This window comes from Macrotis lagotis, chromosome 2, assembly GCF_037893015.1.
Source record: "Macrotis lagotis isolate mMagLag1 chromosome 2, bilby.v1.9.chrom.fasta, whole genome shotgun sequence".
Taxonomy (NCBI): Eukaryota; Metazoa; Chordata; class Mammalia; order Peramelemorphia; family Peramelidae; genus Macrotis; species Macrotis lagotis.
In genome coordinates this window covers 234954941-234971457 of record NC_133659.1, presented here as the reverse complement: position 1 = coordinate 234971457, position 16517 = coordinate 234954941, and the positions used below count along the sequence as shown (strand labels likewise).

The window sequence follows — 16517 nt, the reverse complement described above, 5'->3', positions numbered from 1 at the left end:
TGAGGTCGAAGCTGGAGATTTCTCTGCCTCCCAGCTGATTCCTTCTCAGGGGCATTGCTAGAGATTTTGATCACTAAAGTGCCAGATGTTCTTAAATTCTCAATTCTAAACCAACTCACTAATGTCTGAACAAGTCCCTTGAATATCAACTTGACTTCTTGCTGCCCCAAATTGAAATGACTTTGATTAATTCAAATGACAAGTGATGTTACCTCAAAAATGTATCAGGGATAAGTGGTTACAGATACTCATATGATCCCCACTCTTATAAAAGGAAGAAAATTTCTGCATATTGATTATGCTTGGCTCTATACTAGGAGCAAATCACTTTAAGTTTCTGGAAAAGATTTGTCTCCAGACTCTCTTATTACTCATAGCTTCAAAAATTGCTGTTTTCAGATATTGTGTTGTGAGAATATAAAGGCAAGAAGACCAACAATGGAACTGACAAGCAAAAAGTAATAATAAAATAAATCTCTGGGCCCCCAAAAGAAACTGGTATCCTCTGAATCCAACATTCATTTGAAGAATTATCTCCCCAATATTTAACAAATTAATATCAATTAGCTTTTAGGAAGGGGTATTTATTGAGAAAGGAGAGTAAGGACTAAAGTACAACATCCCAAACCAGAAGAACAGTCACTGTCTACATACCCTCCTATCTCCCATCCCTCATTCATTTCTGCTAATGTTTTATAAGATAGACAAGCTACTCTTGCTTGTAGGACATATTTCATCTGCCACATCAATGTTGGGATGAGTTAAGCAGGACATTCCTTATAAGTAGCTCCTTGCCATACTCAACTATTATTGTTACTGGCTATAGAAGATCTTTGATGGTTTTTCTGATGTTTTGAAACTCACAAAATTATAACCTAATCTGTTTGGACTCTCTTACTCATCCATCTAAGATCAGAAAGGAATAAATAAAAACAAATGTGGTTCTTATTTCCTGGGCCCTTAATCCCCAAACTCATGTTGCTTCCAGACTGCCTTCTTAACAATCCTTGTGGAGAGGAAAAAAATGGCAAATGCTTTCAATAATGCTACAGCCCCTGCCTCTTTATCAGCTGTGGATATTTTAGTTAAATTATATTAAAGTTCTTATCACTTAAGTCCTTGGCATTGATAAATGGTTCAACATGAGTAGATTTTTATAACATTAAGAATATATAACAACATCTGCTTTGCCTCCCCATATTGGACCATAGGATCTTTCTGTCTAGTAGTTAAACCCTCCTATATTCTATTAGAATTTAAGCTTGGGGCAGTTAGGTGGCAGAGTGGATAGAATATTGGCCCTGGAACCAGGAAGACCTGAGTTCAAATGTGATCTCAGACACAACAATTATCTTAGCTGCCAAAAAAAAAAAAAAGAATTTAAGCTCCTTGAGATCAGGGACTGTCTCCTAATTTTCACATGTAAGATTGAAAAGGGGAACCTTGAGTCACTTACAGAACCCCATAGATAAAATAATAGTTACTTATAAACACCCTCAAAAATTAATTAAAAACCACATCCTGTGAATATGTGCCAAATCAGAAAGATAGGTTATACATAAGGCCTTTGGTTCTAATTGCTCATATAAGGTCTATGAGCCTGAGATAAGTTCTAGATAATATGCAAGATACCTCAAAACACCCTAACTTTGAGATGAGGCAATTATGGGAATAGTCAACTTAGTTTACCCAAGTTGACATAGGTAAGAATCAGTATGTCTCCTGTAAAAAAAAAATCAGACCCTGGGCGGCTAGGTGGCACAGTGGATAAAGCACAGGCCCTGGAATCAGGAGGACCTGGGTTCAAATCCGGTCTCAGACACTTAATAATTACCTAGTTGTGTGGCCTTGGGCAAGCCACTTAACCCCATTTGCCTTGCAAAAACCTAAAAAAAAAAATTAGACCCCCAAACTCCTACCCTGAGGGCATTTTGTTCAAATGTTCCCAATTCCAATCCATGGTTACCTTGACACTCCAATGCTCTCTCCTTTCCCATCCTTTTCTCCTCCTGCCTGCATCCCTTCATCCCTAATTCTAATGTCTAGCTCTATATCACCTCATTTCTTTGTACTTTCAGTCTCTTATTAGACTGATTGAAACCTAATCCCTACTGGCATTTTGCCTTTCCCAGGAAATCCTCAAAGAATCTGGCAAACTTGTCTTCACTCTACCCAGAGAAAATCCCTTGTGTTCTCAAATTCTTATTCAACTAATAATTTCATAAATTGGCAATTGAGTAGTAAACAAATTTTTTCATTCAGTTATAGTACTTGTTTTGGTTGTTTTAAGCTCAGTCAGTCCCTTTGTGATCCTTTTCTGGGGTTTTCTTGGTAAAGATACTAAATTGACTTGCCATTACCTTATCCAACTCATTTTACCATGAAGAAACTGAGACAACGTTAAGTGACGTACCCAGGATCACCTAGCTATTAAGTATCTGAGGATTAGTACTCAGATCTTCCTGATTCCAGAATTGGCACTCCATCCACTGTGCCACCTAATTGCCCTAAGTACTATATAGCCTGAGAGGATTTAGGTATACTCAAAAAGTACTTTAATAGTTATGAAATAGTTTGCCCACTTTTAGTAACAATTTGCATTTAATATTTTTAATTAACTTCAAATTTTCATTGCTTTTTTCCTCGAATTGGTTTGTTTGATATTTTTAAATAAGAATTTTTATTGTGGTCTTTTGTTTTTTACATCACTGTAGTTTTCCTCAGTATTTGTTCCCTTCCTTCTTCTAAAAGTCGGGTTGGTAAAGATTTCTCAAACTCTTTTTTTTCTTTGTAGGTTTTTGCTAGGCAAAATGGGGTTAAGTGGCTTGCCCAAGGCCACACAACTAGGTAATTTTTAAGTGTCTTGAGGCCATATTTGAACTCGGGTACTCCAACCTCCAGGGCCGGGGCTCTATCCGCTAGCACCACCTAGCCGCCCCTCAATCTCTTTTCAAACTATACCTATTTCTTTATAATTTTGCCACATTCACTTTCAATTCAGTATATGTGTGTTCTTTCCATTTGCACAGTTGTAGTCAATTTGCATAGTTTTCTTTTTTGCTTCTTTTCACTCTGGATCGGTTTATATAACTCTTTGTCATCCTTCCCTGTATGGGTCAGTTAGATGGTACAATGGTTAGAGCACCAGCCCTGGAGTCAAGAGGACTCTGGACATATGACAACTATGTGACCTGGGCAAGTCACTTAATCCTGATTGTCTCCCACACAGATATCCTGATTTATATCTGGCCCTTGGGGCCGAATGGCTCCTAGCGAGAAAGTGAGGCTGGTGACTTGGCACTGCAAGCCCTCACTCAAATCCAATTCATTTGCAAGTCTAGGAAGTGTCACCTCCCGGATGTGGTACCTTCCAGGAGGACCCGCAAAGTTCCTTTTTCTACTGAACGCGCGTACCACACATTCTAATTCCCAACTAGCTCTCCCTTCCCCCTCCGGCCCATCCTCCAGTTTCTCCATTTGAGGGGTGATGGTTTTTCAGTCTTGTTCGACTCATCCCAACCGCATTTAGAGCTTCTCAACAAAGCCACTGCCACTTCCCTCTCATTTTACAGATATGGAAACTGAGGCAAATAGGGTCACGTTACTTGCCGAAGGTCACAGCTACTGAGTATCTGAGACCAACTGGACTTAGGAGGACGAATCTGCCCGACTCCAGGCCCAGCGTCCTCTCCACTGCACTGAGCTGGTTCTCGAGAGTTGTCCCCTCTCATCACAGCGCCTAAACCGCTCTGGGGGCACTCAATCGGGGCCGCCGAGCTCCACCCCTTCGCAAGTCCTGTTCCTCTTCCGGTGCCGCCTCTTCCGGCGTCGCCTCTTCCGGTGCCGCCTCTCCCAAGCGCTCTTCCACAGCTCAGCTCCCTATCACTGCGCTCTCGCTTCCGGCTTCCGCCTTCTCCTTCCTGTTTTCCCTACGGCACGTGGGCTGGGGCGGTCCGACGTATGGGCGTGCGTGCTTACACGCCCCGGTAGTGTGGTAGCGTCTGTGGTGACGTTCTCCCCGGAAGTGACTTGGCTCCACGGGAGCGGCCATGTTGCATCAGGTGAGAGTTCTTTGAGTTATTCTGTAAGAGTTGAGGGTCCAGATAGTCTTAGGGCTGGGCTGCAGTGGCGGGATGACCCCGAGGAAACAGAGGAACTTCCGGGGACCCCGGAGCGAAGGCGCGCACAAAGAGACGACTGTTTTCTAATTTGCATTCAGTAACGGCTTCTGGAAATCAACTTTTTGGGGGGAGTGGAGGGGGCAGTCCTTAGCCGGGCTTTGATGATAATGATGGCTTCACATATATATTATATAAATGCATATACATCCACACGCACATATATGTGTATCTCTCTGTGATTAAAGATACATATATATTTGTGTATCTGCGCATATACAGATACACGTGTATGTACCTTTTATGTATATGAAATATATCTTCGTACCTTTAAAGCGCTGTCAGAAGTTTATAGCTGAAAGGGATCTTCCATTTATTTAATCTATTACGACTTCTTCATTTCACAGTCGAACAAATAGGACTAGAGAACTCTAGAGACTTGCTTAGGTCCCTCTGGTAATAAACAGCAGGTCCGGAATTTGACCCCAGGATCTTAGAATTCAAATCTAAGGTTCTGGCACCGAACATAATCTCATTTAATGCCTATATTCATTTGGCGAAGGCATTAATATGTTTTTTTGGGGAAAAAAATCTGGTTCCAATAATTGTGCTTTAACCACAGATACTTTTTATTAACTAAAATAAGAATAGGTACCGACCTTGTTTTGATAATATTTTTGAATGTACAAGCTAGGATCACAGAGGAGACCAGGAAATCAATTAATGAAATATGATTGACAAAATATTTTTTAAAGTCCACACTTGTTATTAAGATCCTGTAATCTAGAAGATAAGAATTAAAGGAAGATAAAGGGTGATATCTTTAGGGGATCAATAGAGTGAAAGGCAGGGCTTCTAAGGGTATGAGAGACCTAAGCTTATTTGTTAACGTGTAGTGAGAAAGGAATGGTTTTAGACAGAAAGAGTAAAAGAGAAAATGAAGTCAAGAAGATAGGATGATTGTGGGGTCTTTAGTAAAAGATGGTCCATCTCATGCTGAAATTAGTTCCAGGTAAATTGCCAGTGTTAGCTTACTACAACATTGCATTTGACATTTTATTTTTCTAAGGAATAGCACTCTTCCTAAGCAGTCAACTCTTGTGCAATGATTTGTGGTTAATTACACCACTCATGTTTATGTCCTTCGGTTTAGTTATGGCTTTTCTGTGGCAGCATGAAGTGAAAGACCACAGTAGATCCCATTTCATTTTAAATTGTTAGATACTAATATAATGGCTAGTACTAAAAATTATTATTTTCATTATTATTTGACTGGGCCTGTGACTACCTTGGCACAGGGAATTTTTTGTGAGAGGCTATGCTATCAATGCAGAATTTGCCTACTCTTGGAATATAGAATTGCCTGAACACAGAGAGATTAAATGACTTTTAGTCCCTGTGGCCTGAGACATACAGCTAATATGTTAGAGGAATAACTGGAACTAAGGCACTCCTATCTTCAATATGCTAAAATATTCCTGTCTCTAAAGCATATTCTTTAGATAATCTTAATAACATACATAAGCTTTATTCATGATCTGTTCTTTCTCCTCTGGTGTGGAGGCTAGTTTACCACAAAAATTGCTTATTCTGAAAGCAGTTATTATTTAATGTAGAAATAATAATAGTGGGAAAATGTTATCCCTCTTAAATTATTTCTATGGACCCAAAACCAATTCAGTTCTACATTGACAACTTTCATCAATTGCTTTAAAATATATTTAATTTCTTTTTGTATGATGTTATTTAGTGCTCATCATTTCTAGCCTTGAATGTACTCATGATCTATGAATGTGGTACTTCCATGTAATCTGCAGCTCATTGTTTTTTTTCTTAATCATGAGCAATATATTAAATTTTTTCCCTTTTCACTGTTTTTCCCTTTGCCCACTTCTGCACTAAAGTCAATGTAGTTAATTCTATTAAACCATATGTTGATTTAATTTTGAGGATCTAATTGGGAGTTTAGGGTTTTGTTTTGGTTTTTTGGCAACATTTCTTTTTTTCTTTTTCTTTTTTAAATATTTTATTTATTTTGAGCTTTACAATTTTTTCCTAATCTTACTTCCTCCCCCCCCCATGGAAGACAATTTGCCAGTCTTTACATTGTTTCCATGGTATACATTGATCCAAATTGAATGTGATGAGGGAGAAATCATATCCTTAAGGAAGAAACATAAAGTATAAAAGCAAGATCAGACAATATCAGGTTTTTTTTTCTAAATTAAAGTCAATAGCCCTTGGTCTTTGTTCAAACTCCACAGTTCTTTCTCTGAATACAGATGGTATTCTCCATTGCAGACAGCCCCAAATTGTCCCTGACTGTTGCACTGATGGAACGAGCAAGTCCATCAAGGTTGATCATCGCCCCCCTGTTGCTGTTAGGGTGTACAGTGTTTTTCTGGTTCTGATCATCTCACTCAACATCAGTTCATGTAAATCTTTCCAGGCTTCCCTGAATTCTCATCCTTCCTGGTTTCTAATAGAACAATAGTGTTCCATGACATACATATACCACAGTTTGCTAAGCCATTCCCCCAGTTGAAGGACATTTACTTCATTTCTATTTCTTTGTTTTGGCAGCATTTCTCTGCTTTCTCCTCTGTCCAAACTGAAATTGTCTTGGTGTTATTCCTTTTGCTTATGGTCATCATGAACATTGCCATATCAAATGACCATGCAGTCTATAACATATGTGCCTTATTTTTAATAGTCTGTTTTAATAAAATCCATTTTTCTAAAGGTGGGGGAAAGTAAATCAACAAAATGCCCTGAATTTAACTTGTTTCTTACTTTTCTTTCTTGAAAGGAGGGAGATTATTGAAATGTTAACTGGGGTAATCTTCACCTCTTTGGTCCACCCTGTTTAATAACTAAGTGTTACAGTGGATAGAATCCTATGCCTAAAATCAGAAAGACCTGAGTTCAAATTCTGATTTAGACCCAACAGTGTGATCTAGGCAAATCACTTAACTTGCCTCAGCCTTATTTCTTCATCTAAAAGGAGGTTGGCCTCCAAGTCACTTCCTCCTCTAAGCTTTTAATCGTCTGATAAACCATTTCTTGTCTGTGAGACAACCAAGAGAAAGAGGACCAAAATATATTGTTCTTTTTTAGTTGTGTTTAACACTGTGTGACTTCGTTTGCTGTATTTTACAATTGAAGAAGCTGATTAAGTGACTTGTCCCAGGTCTCACAGTAAGTGTCTGCGGTCAGATTTGAATTTTCAGTTTGAATGGACTCCAGGTCCAGTCCACAGTGTCACCTTCCAATCCATACTTCCAAGGCATTTCTTATGTCTACCTAAAACTAAGTGTGGTTGTCTTGGCAGTCAACTATTTATTGGTCTCATCAGTATTAGTATAAATGAAAAGTTGAATTTTGATTCTGATGTTGCTTTGCATTTTGAGTTAGAGCATTTTCCTTTTAGGACAGTAATGATGACACTGAAGATGTCTCACTGTTTGATGCCAGTGATGATGAGTCAGCCAGGAAGCCAAAGAAGGCAAAAATCAGGTATGAATATATATGTGTGGTATTGGTGTCTTGGGAAGTTCTGTCCTATAGTGAAGGTCTCTGTTGCATTGAGGGTTGGGTAAGGATTATTGAAATATACTTCTGTGTATTATTTTTAGTTTATAAAACTTTATATTTTAGATTTGGGGAGAATAGCATTGCTGATAAAATCTGGCATGATAAAATCTGTATAAAAAATTAGGAGATGATTTGATTATATAAAAGAATGAATAATAAGTTGCATTAGAAGAGAAAATATAGATAGATTTTGATCATGCTGACAGATGTGTAAGGAGTACTCAAGGCTATGTCCCTGATTCAGGGAATGCTCAGTCAGGGTTCGGTGAAGTATAAAAAATACTGTACTAATAGTCAGGAAGCCTTGGTTTCAGTCTTGGTTTTTTCAGGTGAGTAGCCATGACTTTGGACAAATCATTTTACTTTTCTGGTTCTTGGGATTATAGATTAGAGTTGTAAGAAACCCTAGAGTCCATCTGTTTTTTACATCTGTAAAATGATTTGGATTAAATGAATTTTAAAGGTCACTTCCAGCTCAAACATACTGTACTTTTATAATTCTCCTTATTGCATGCTAATTATGTGCTCAATATTTTCTATCTTTAATAAATCAGAAAAGTGTTTTTTAAAAGAAGCTCCAATATTGCATTTAACTATTATTGGTTTACAAAATTCAGGAACAAAGCATTTGCTTCCTATCAAATAAGTGTATATATTAAGTGCCTACAATGTGCTAGATACTGGGAATTTAAATACAGAGAATGAGTCAAAGTCTACTTTGAAGGAGATTTCAACACACACACACACACAGAATAAATATATACAAACTAAATACAAAGTAGGGTGAGAGAAGGAGCATATAATAGTTGTTTGAGAAAGAAAGAAAATCTTCAGGTAATTGTTGTACTGGAGCTTTCTCTTGAAGGAAGAGAGAGGTAGTCTCTGAGATGGAGTTGAAGAATTGCATTCCAGAAACAAAGTCATGGAGATAGGAGGTGGCGTACAGTGTGAAAAAGAAAGACTGGCTAGACAATAGTGTGCAAAAAGTAGAAATTTATAAATAGGTGGAAAGGTAAGGTAAGTTGTGAAGGGCTTTAAAAGTGGAAGAGTTTATATTTTATCATAGTGGTTTAGGGAGCTACTGGAGTTTATTTAGTAGAAGACTGAAATACCCAACTTTGCACTTAAAAGAAAATCACTGTGGCCAGTTTGTGGAGGATGGATTGCAGTAGATATGATTTGACGTACAGAGACCAATTAGAAGGCCACTGCAACAGCTTAGATGAGAGTCATTGATGGCTATGTGACTAGAGAGAAGAGATGTACAAGATTTGACAAGAGTTTGAATAATGTAGGGAGGTGTTGAGGATACTCCAAAGTTTTAAACCTAGGAGATGGGAAAAAATTGTTTTTTCAGGACAGTGGCAAACACCTATAATGCCTTCTATGGGGAGGTTAAAGGTGCAGCTGGCTTGAGTTCAATAAGGTTAAAACTGCTTAGATATTTATACTGAGTCTGGGAACCACTGGACTGTCTGAGAAGGGGCAAATGTCCCAGACTGGAAAAGGAATAGATCAAAGTTTGTGTACCAGTCATGGGGTTAGACCTTTAGTAACTTCCAGCTAAGTTGAGATAGGAGATCTAGTTTACAAAAAAGAAGAAAAACTCATGATGTCTTTGGCAGAAGTACAAAACTTTGAAAGAAAGAAAGGGTTTTGGGAGAAAAGATGAATTCTGTGCTTGCTGCTTCCCTTGTTTGCATTTTATATTTACAGACCTCTCTCTTTCACACCCAGAACTCCATCTCTGTTCTTCATTCTTTTGAACTGGGTGTTCCCCATGTTTGGAAATATAATATCTTCTCACTTCTACCTCATGGAATCCTTTTCTTTTAAGATACAGCACAACACTACCTTCTAAATGAAACTTTTCTTGATTCCTTACAACTGCTGTTGCTTTCCTTCCATACACATTTTATTTATTCTTTTTATAGTGTTTATATTTGTGTATCTAATAAATGTAGTTCATTTTAAAGGGAAGTAAAATGGCATAGTATATATAGAACTATGGACCTGGAATTAGGAAGCCTAAAGTCAATTTTGATCTTGTATACTTAATAGCTCTTGATTTTGGAAGAATCATTTAACTTCCATAGCATCTATTGATTAGGTTGTTGTGAAGATAAAGTAATAATTTGTAAAGTGCTTTATACCTTAAAGCATTATTTAAATGCTAGCTATATTATTCTGCAAAAAAAAATATGTAATTATTTCTCTATTGGAATGTCAGTTCCTTTATAAGTAGGGAATTATTTCATTGTTGATATTTGTATTCTAAGTGCCTAATTGTATTTTTCTCAATAGTAAATAATAGTAATATTAATAAATTCTTATTGATTGGTAGATTTGAATGCTGAGTTAAAGATGTTTCTGGGACATTCTTTTTGAAATGATTAATATGATTTCAAAAATGAAAATCGGGGAAGAAAGAGACTGAATTAGATATTTAGAATTGTGTGTTAGCTAAATATATGTGATAATTAAACCCATGAAAATTGATTAGTTGATCATGAGAAAGAAATGTATAGAGAAGTAATTAAGGGATATCATAAGAATTATGAACCAACCAGCTCATAGGAGTGATCTCAAAGGAGAGATTACAAAAGTAGTGGGGGGGGTGGGGGGGTGGAGAGTAGTCAATAGTTCAAATGCAAAAGACAAATAAAAAAAAAATAAGGACTGATAAATATCATTAGATCTGAAAATTTGACAGTAGCTAAGAATTTAAGATATTACCATTAAGAGATTATTAAGAAATTAAGACATAATTTTGGAGAGCAGTTTTAGTTTAGTGATTAGGTCAAAAAGTAAAATTGCAAAAGATTGCAGAGAGAAAGTTAAGAAACTAGTTTTTTTCTAGAAGTTTGGCTGAAGAGGGGAAAAGAGATAAAGGAGGCCTTTATCTTGAGGCCATATTAAAGTCAAATGAGGATTTTTTTAAGGAAAGGATAGTTTTGGACAAAGTATGTCGTACTTTTCAGGCTGTTACTCATTCCCTTTTACTCATTTTTTTTTTGTTTGAGCCAGTTTTTTTAGTCGTTTGTTGATAAGATTTCAGCTCCTGCTTTTTTACTTTTGCACTAGTTGTTCCTCCTTCCCAAAATGCTCTTTCCTTTTCACTTTTTGGAACCTCTGTCTCCTTTCAAGGGTCATCCCAGATTGTATCCTCTTCAAAATATATTTTCTGTTTCCATCTGGTTTTTAATGCCTTTACCACTGTGAATATGTTACAATATGTTAGTATTCCCAGTGGACAGGAACTGCTTCATTTTTATATTTTTGTCTCTGTTGCCCTGCACAATTCTCAATTAGGTACTTGAAAATTTGATAAATGCTTTTTGATTGATTAAAGTATAAAAAACAGCTATATAGAAATTGTGTTATAAAAATCATGGACTTGCAAATTATCAGGATCTTAAAATTGTCTATTCTGTTTAATCTTTTTAGTGAAGTAAGATGTTTCTGGTAAACTTTGTCTAAAAAGATTCTGAGGATTTAGGATATTGGTCTCTGAGTTTATAGGTCTCAAATTTCAGAAATTATTTGTTAGGTAAATGGCATTTCTTAAAGTTTTTGTAGTAATTTTAATGAATGTAAAAATTTATACAAAAAATTTTAATGCTATATTTTTCTGTGAAATTGGAATTTGTTCATAATGAGAGAGAACATGGTATGCTAGAAGTCCTGCCTTGAAGTTAAGTAGATGACTACTTTCAAATCTCTGACAAATATTGTGATAGTGACAAATACAAATACTGTGAATGGTGAGCAAGTCAATCTCTCAGTGCTCTAAGATCAGTGGTCTCCAAACTTTTTTAACCTTACACCCTTATCAACAAGAAAAATTTTGATCACATACTCTCTCAATATGTGTGCGTGTTTGTGTATATATATAACATAAAACTGGTAATAAAAATATGGAGATAAAAGTAGAGTAACATTTGATCCTAGAATCAATAGGGGAAACTTATGATAAGACCTGCACTTGAGGGTAAATCACTTTTTTTCATTATTAAAAGTTAAATTTTATTTAGATCCCTTAAACTCCAAGTCTGAGAAACTTATGGTGTTTTGTCTTCTAATATTAATCATTAAAAAGTGAACAGTATACTTGAAATTTACTTATATATTTAAGTTTTACAAGAACTGATTCATAAAAGTCAATTAAAGATTTCCTAGAACAGTTGTTTTGATGGACTGTTGGGTTTTGCTTATGACATGAGTGGATTATTTACAAATCCAACAGAGTGAATGATCACTTCATGTCCCCATTAAGTACACTGGCTGTTAGCAGCAGAAAAACCTTGGATTTGTGTTCAGCCATGAGTTTCACATTCAAATCCTTTCCCCAGGCCCTATGTTTTTCTGTGTATGATCTGTTTCTTTCATTGTTTTCACCCTGACTGACTTGTGCTGTCACCAGCACTATTTGAGTTTACTTCAGTAAACCTTTCAGTCTTGGGTCCCATGTCTTCTAAAACCAATAGAATTTTATCTAGTTGTTACACCATGAACTTAGCATTTTCTTTTGTAAAGCACATTGGTGGTTTTAATTTAAGAGCATTCCCAAGGGGACTATTAGCACCAATAAGTATTTCCTATTCTTTCATCTTGTAGATGATATGTTATGCTTCTATGGTGGCTGGGGTCCTTTTCTGTTGGTACTTCACTAAGTCAATTTCAATAAACAAGCCAATGCTCCTGATAATATCCCCTATAAATGAATGTTTTGCTCTTTTGATTATTCAGCAACTCAGGTAATTTCCAACCCGAATGGCATTTCTTTGGAGATCTTCCTTTTCAGTAACATCCAGGACATCCAAGCCAAGAATAAGACACTGAATTTCCTCCATAAAGCTTAAAATATTTCATTTCAGAAGCACTGAAAGCTTCTGCATTTTCTTGGGTTATCACTATACAAGACAGTGATTGTTCCTTTGCCCATTGGTTTACCCACGGTAACAATATCTGACCCAAAGTCTTCATCATGCATTTGGAAGCTTCAAAAATGTTCCCCAGTTTGACCAAAATCAACTTGAAAACTTCATCCATCAGTTATAAATACACATCCCCTGTTTTGTGGAAATATTCTGCCACTTTCTGGGAAGTAGCCTTCTGGTAAGAGGATTTGACCTCCAGAACTCTGCATGGTCTCAGTAAAAAAAAAAAGGCAGTAATTTTCTGCTTACTTTTCTGGGTTTCTTCAGTTTCTTCATCTGGGTGATCCTCCCTGTAGTTTCCTAGGTAGATATCCAGGCTCATTGCTATATGCACAAATTCTTTCTTGTCATCTTTGCCCTTTTGTCATTTATATGAACTAATTTTAATCAAGGAAGAAACACGACCATGGTAAACATGATCAAGTGTGATTACATCTTGGTGATCTCTGTATTGTTGCACCAGGTGCATGGTAAGGCTTCAGATCCTAAATTAGCAAAATAGCAAACAGTTTCTCTGGCAGGATTTCAGAAAGGCATTTGGCATAATCAACAATGCTGTAATGGAGGAATTGAGAAATTGTATTTAGCAATTCCATCTGTTTCACTGAAGCCTTGATCACGTTATGTGTCCCACATGAGTGACATTATTGATGCAGTCCAGACGTGTTCCCCATTTTCATTAAGCATGTATTGCCCGAGTACAACCTATCTTGAGAGGGTCTTGGCAAAGAAAACTTTACAGGATGACCTGGTATATTTTTTCTGTAGCAAGATAGTCTCCACTTTGAGACTGCTAGGCGACCCAAGGCACTTCTGCAAATTTATTAACTTGCCCTTCTCAAGACCCTGCACTGGTAGATGGTGTCTGGTCACTTTTCAGCTCCAGCACTTTTGAGCCAGACCCAATTTCTTCCCTTTGGTATTAGCTATTGTTGTTAACTCTCCAGACTACTCTCTCTTATGTAGATGAATGATGACCAGGTAAATCACTTTGGCAGCTGTTATCAGTGATGGAGAAGGGGGGAGGAAGGAGACTGAAGATAGTGAATATAGTTAGGCAGCCATTGGTATACTACCACCAGGGCTGTATCCCAAAGTGATAAAAGGAAAAAGACCTGTCTATATGCCCCACCCCCCAAGTAGATCTTTTTTTGTGATTGCAAAGAAGTGGAAATTGAGGAATTGGAAGTAAAAGATTGTGCTGGAATCTTACTGTACTGTAAGAAAAGACAAGTGGGATAGTTTCAGAAAAACCTGGGATGACATCTGAACTGATGCAAAGTGAAGTGAGCCGAACCAGGTGAACATTGTACACAGTAATAGCAACAGTGTGGTGATGATCCCAGATGATTCCAAAAGACTCATGTTGAAAAATACTGTTGCCCTCCAAAGACAAAACTGATGAAGTCTTGAGTATAGATTGAAGCATAACTTTTTTACTGACTATATTTTTCTTGCCTTTTTTTAACATTACTAATATGAAAATGTTTTGAATGAGATCACATTTTTAATTGATATCACATTTCTTGCCTTCTTGATGGGTGGGGTTGGAACAGGAGGGAGAGAACTTTTTTTTAAGAATGCAAAATAAATAAACAATAAATTTATTTTTAAAAGAGTAAGACTATTGGCAGAACACCTGTTGAGAAATGATTAAGACCTGAGCTAGGAATATGAGAGATGTATAGTAAGATTTGGCAACTGAGAGATAGATGGATATGGGATAAAGGAAAAAGAGGAATCTAAAATGACACTGAGAATAGGAGAACTTGGATGCCTGAGAGGATAATGGATTTCTCAGAAGTAATAGGAAAGTTTGGAAGGATGAGCAATTTGCATGACTTCAGGGACCAACATCTAGTCATATTAGAGATGATTGGGAACTTGTACAATAGAGGGTATAGGTTAATTGTTTGTTAAGAGACAAATCCCATGATGATTGGCTATTTCATTGAGGGTCAGAGGATGTGATCTGTCTTCCCACCATCCATATGTTGATTACATAGCACTTAGGTCCTGGATCCATTTTGGAGACCACTACCCTGGGCTGCTCTTTTAAGATTGTAATTTGCATTACAATTCCTGATGTAGATTGGTGGTTTCTTCATTGAGAATTCCTTATACCAGTGAAATGTTACTGCTGAAAAGAGATATCCTCACTCTTTTACAGTGTTTGTTGAATTGTTTGTTGAAACAGGAGCTAGCTACTTTAAGCCCAAATACTTTATATTATGTTGTTCTTTTTAATGATTGAAATAATTACTTCTGTTTTAAACTTTTGAATGTTCTTTTTATCTCACTTTACAAGGTAATATAGATAAACTTTGTATTATGCTTTTTTTTTTTTACAGACACCCTGTGGCATCGTTTTTCCATTTATTCTTTCGAATCGGTGCAATAATTGTCTATCTTCTGTGTGAATTGCTAAGCAGCAGCTTTATTGCCTGTATGGTGACAATTATCTTGTTATTATCATGTGACTTTTGGACAGTTAAGGTATGCCTTATTTTTAAATAGTCAACATTTCATCCAACAATAAATGTTAAACTCCTGTCAGACATCATGTTAAGTATTGGGAATACAAAGAAAGGCATAAAATAGACTGTGCTCTCAGGGAGTCTTCAGTCTCAAAGAGATAAACTGAAAAGTTAGGGAAGGAGGAGAAGGAGTTTACTTTTCTATAATCCTGTTACCACTATGGGAAATGATCTGAGAAAGTGAAAGTTTCAGAGTTGATTTTATCTTGTGGAATGGTGAATTTCTGGTGGTCATGAAATCTCAGAAAGTAGCTCAGTGGAAAATGATGAGTTGAAATCTCTGGTTGCCTTTCTTTAATGGTGGAAGATCTGAGAGGATTTCTCCAATGCCTGCTCTCCACCCTTTCCAGTCAGAGGGAGGATTATCCTCAGGAGCTTAGGACTATTGAATTGTTCAGAGTTCATTTCATCTTGATAAAGCAGAATTGTTATAAAATATCAAGGGACATGAGACTTGCCAATTTTAGTATATGTATTGCCAAAATGAATATAGTTTAAGACTTTTGTGGATCTTTTTGGGTGGAGTTGATTGCTAGAATTATTCTTCCATATTAAATTATACCAAAAAAGCAGAGATAAAGTAGAACATTACTCCTTCAGCTGTGATTTTCAAAGATTTCCATGGAAATGTGATGTTCCAGAATGGTGATTTTTTTTCATCTAAAATATTGTTAATGTTTCTTGTTATAAAAATAGACATAATTTTCTCTTTATTTATCCCAAAATTTCTTCTGTCTTGTCCAGATTAAAATTTATGGATCTCACCAATATATTTTGAGCCCCAAAGGATTTCACGACTGAAATAGTTAATTGAACACTGCCCTTCATATTTGGTTGTAACATGAGTCTCTTCCTAGCCTTAAAAAATAAAATAGCGATTTTCTTTGAAGATTAGGACCTCATTTCCTGCTTCTAGATAGATCTAGTTGTTTCAGACACACAGAAAAAAACTCCATATTTAGCACCACTAACTTAAAGTTTGCCCCATAGTTGTGTTATAAACTGAGACAGAAACTTTTGAGCACAGTTTATTAGTAGAGTACAAACTTACTAATAGGATTTCAACTTCCTCAGCAAAATCAAGACCCTGAATGAAGAAGACAACTTTCTTTTATAAATTTGGAAAGTAGGGGAAAAATAGGAAGGCCAGCTTCATAGACTAAAGAAAATATAATAAGAATGGAAATTGGGAATAAGGGCTAAAAACAACTCCCTTCTCCCTTTTGTGACTAAGAAATGTTTATTGTTTGAATTCAGCTGCAATTACAGGGACAGAAATAACAAGCCCACTTGGAGGGATTGCAAATCAGATATCCTTGAAGAATAGA

General features: G+C 36.5%; 1 protein-coding gene and 1 pseudogene across 2 annotated transcripts in view; one reads left to right on the top strand and one right to left on the bottom strand.

The window, feature by feature from the left end:
* Window positions 1–3968: 3968 nt before the first annotated feature.
* The window catches only part of TVP23C (trans-golgi network vesicle protein 23 homolog C), a 29150-nt gene continuing 16601 nt past the window's right edge, over window positions 3969–16517 (top strand). The window contains exons 1-3 of one of the 2 annotated variants that reach the window (XM_074225186.1): window positions 3969–4061; window positions 7549–7634; window positions 15004–15148. In XM_074225186.1, the coding sequence (XP_074081287.1) occupies window positions 4050–4061; window positions 7549–7634; window positions 15004–15148 (243 nt within the window). In that variant the 5' untranslated portion in view covers window positions 3969–4049. The remainder of the gene's footprint in view (window positions 4062–7548; window positions 7635–15003; window positions 15149–16517) is intronic. The other variant, XM_074225187.1, reaches the window with a different exon arrangement.
* Window positions 12107–13354, bottom strand: LOC141514386 (ethanolamine-phosphate phospho-lyase pseudogene; annotated as a pseudogene).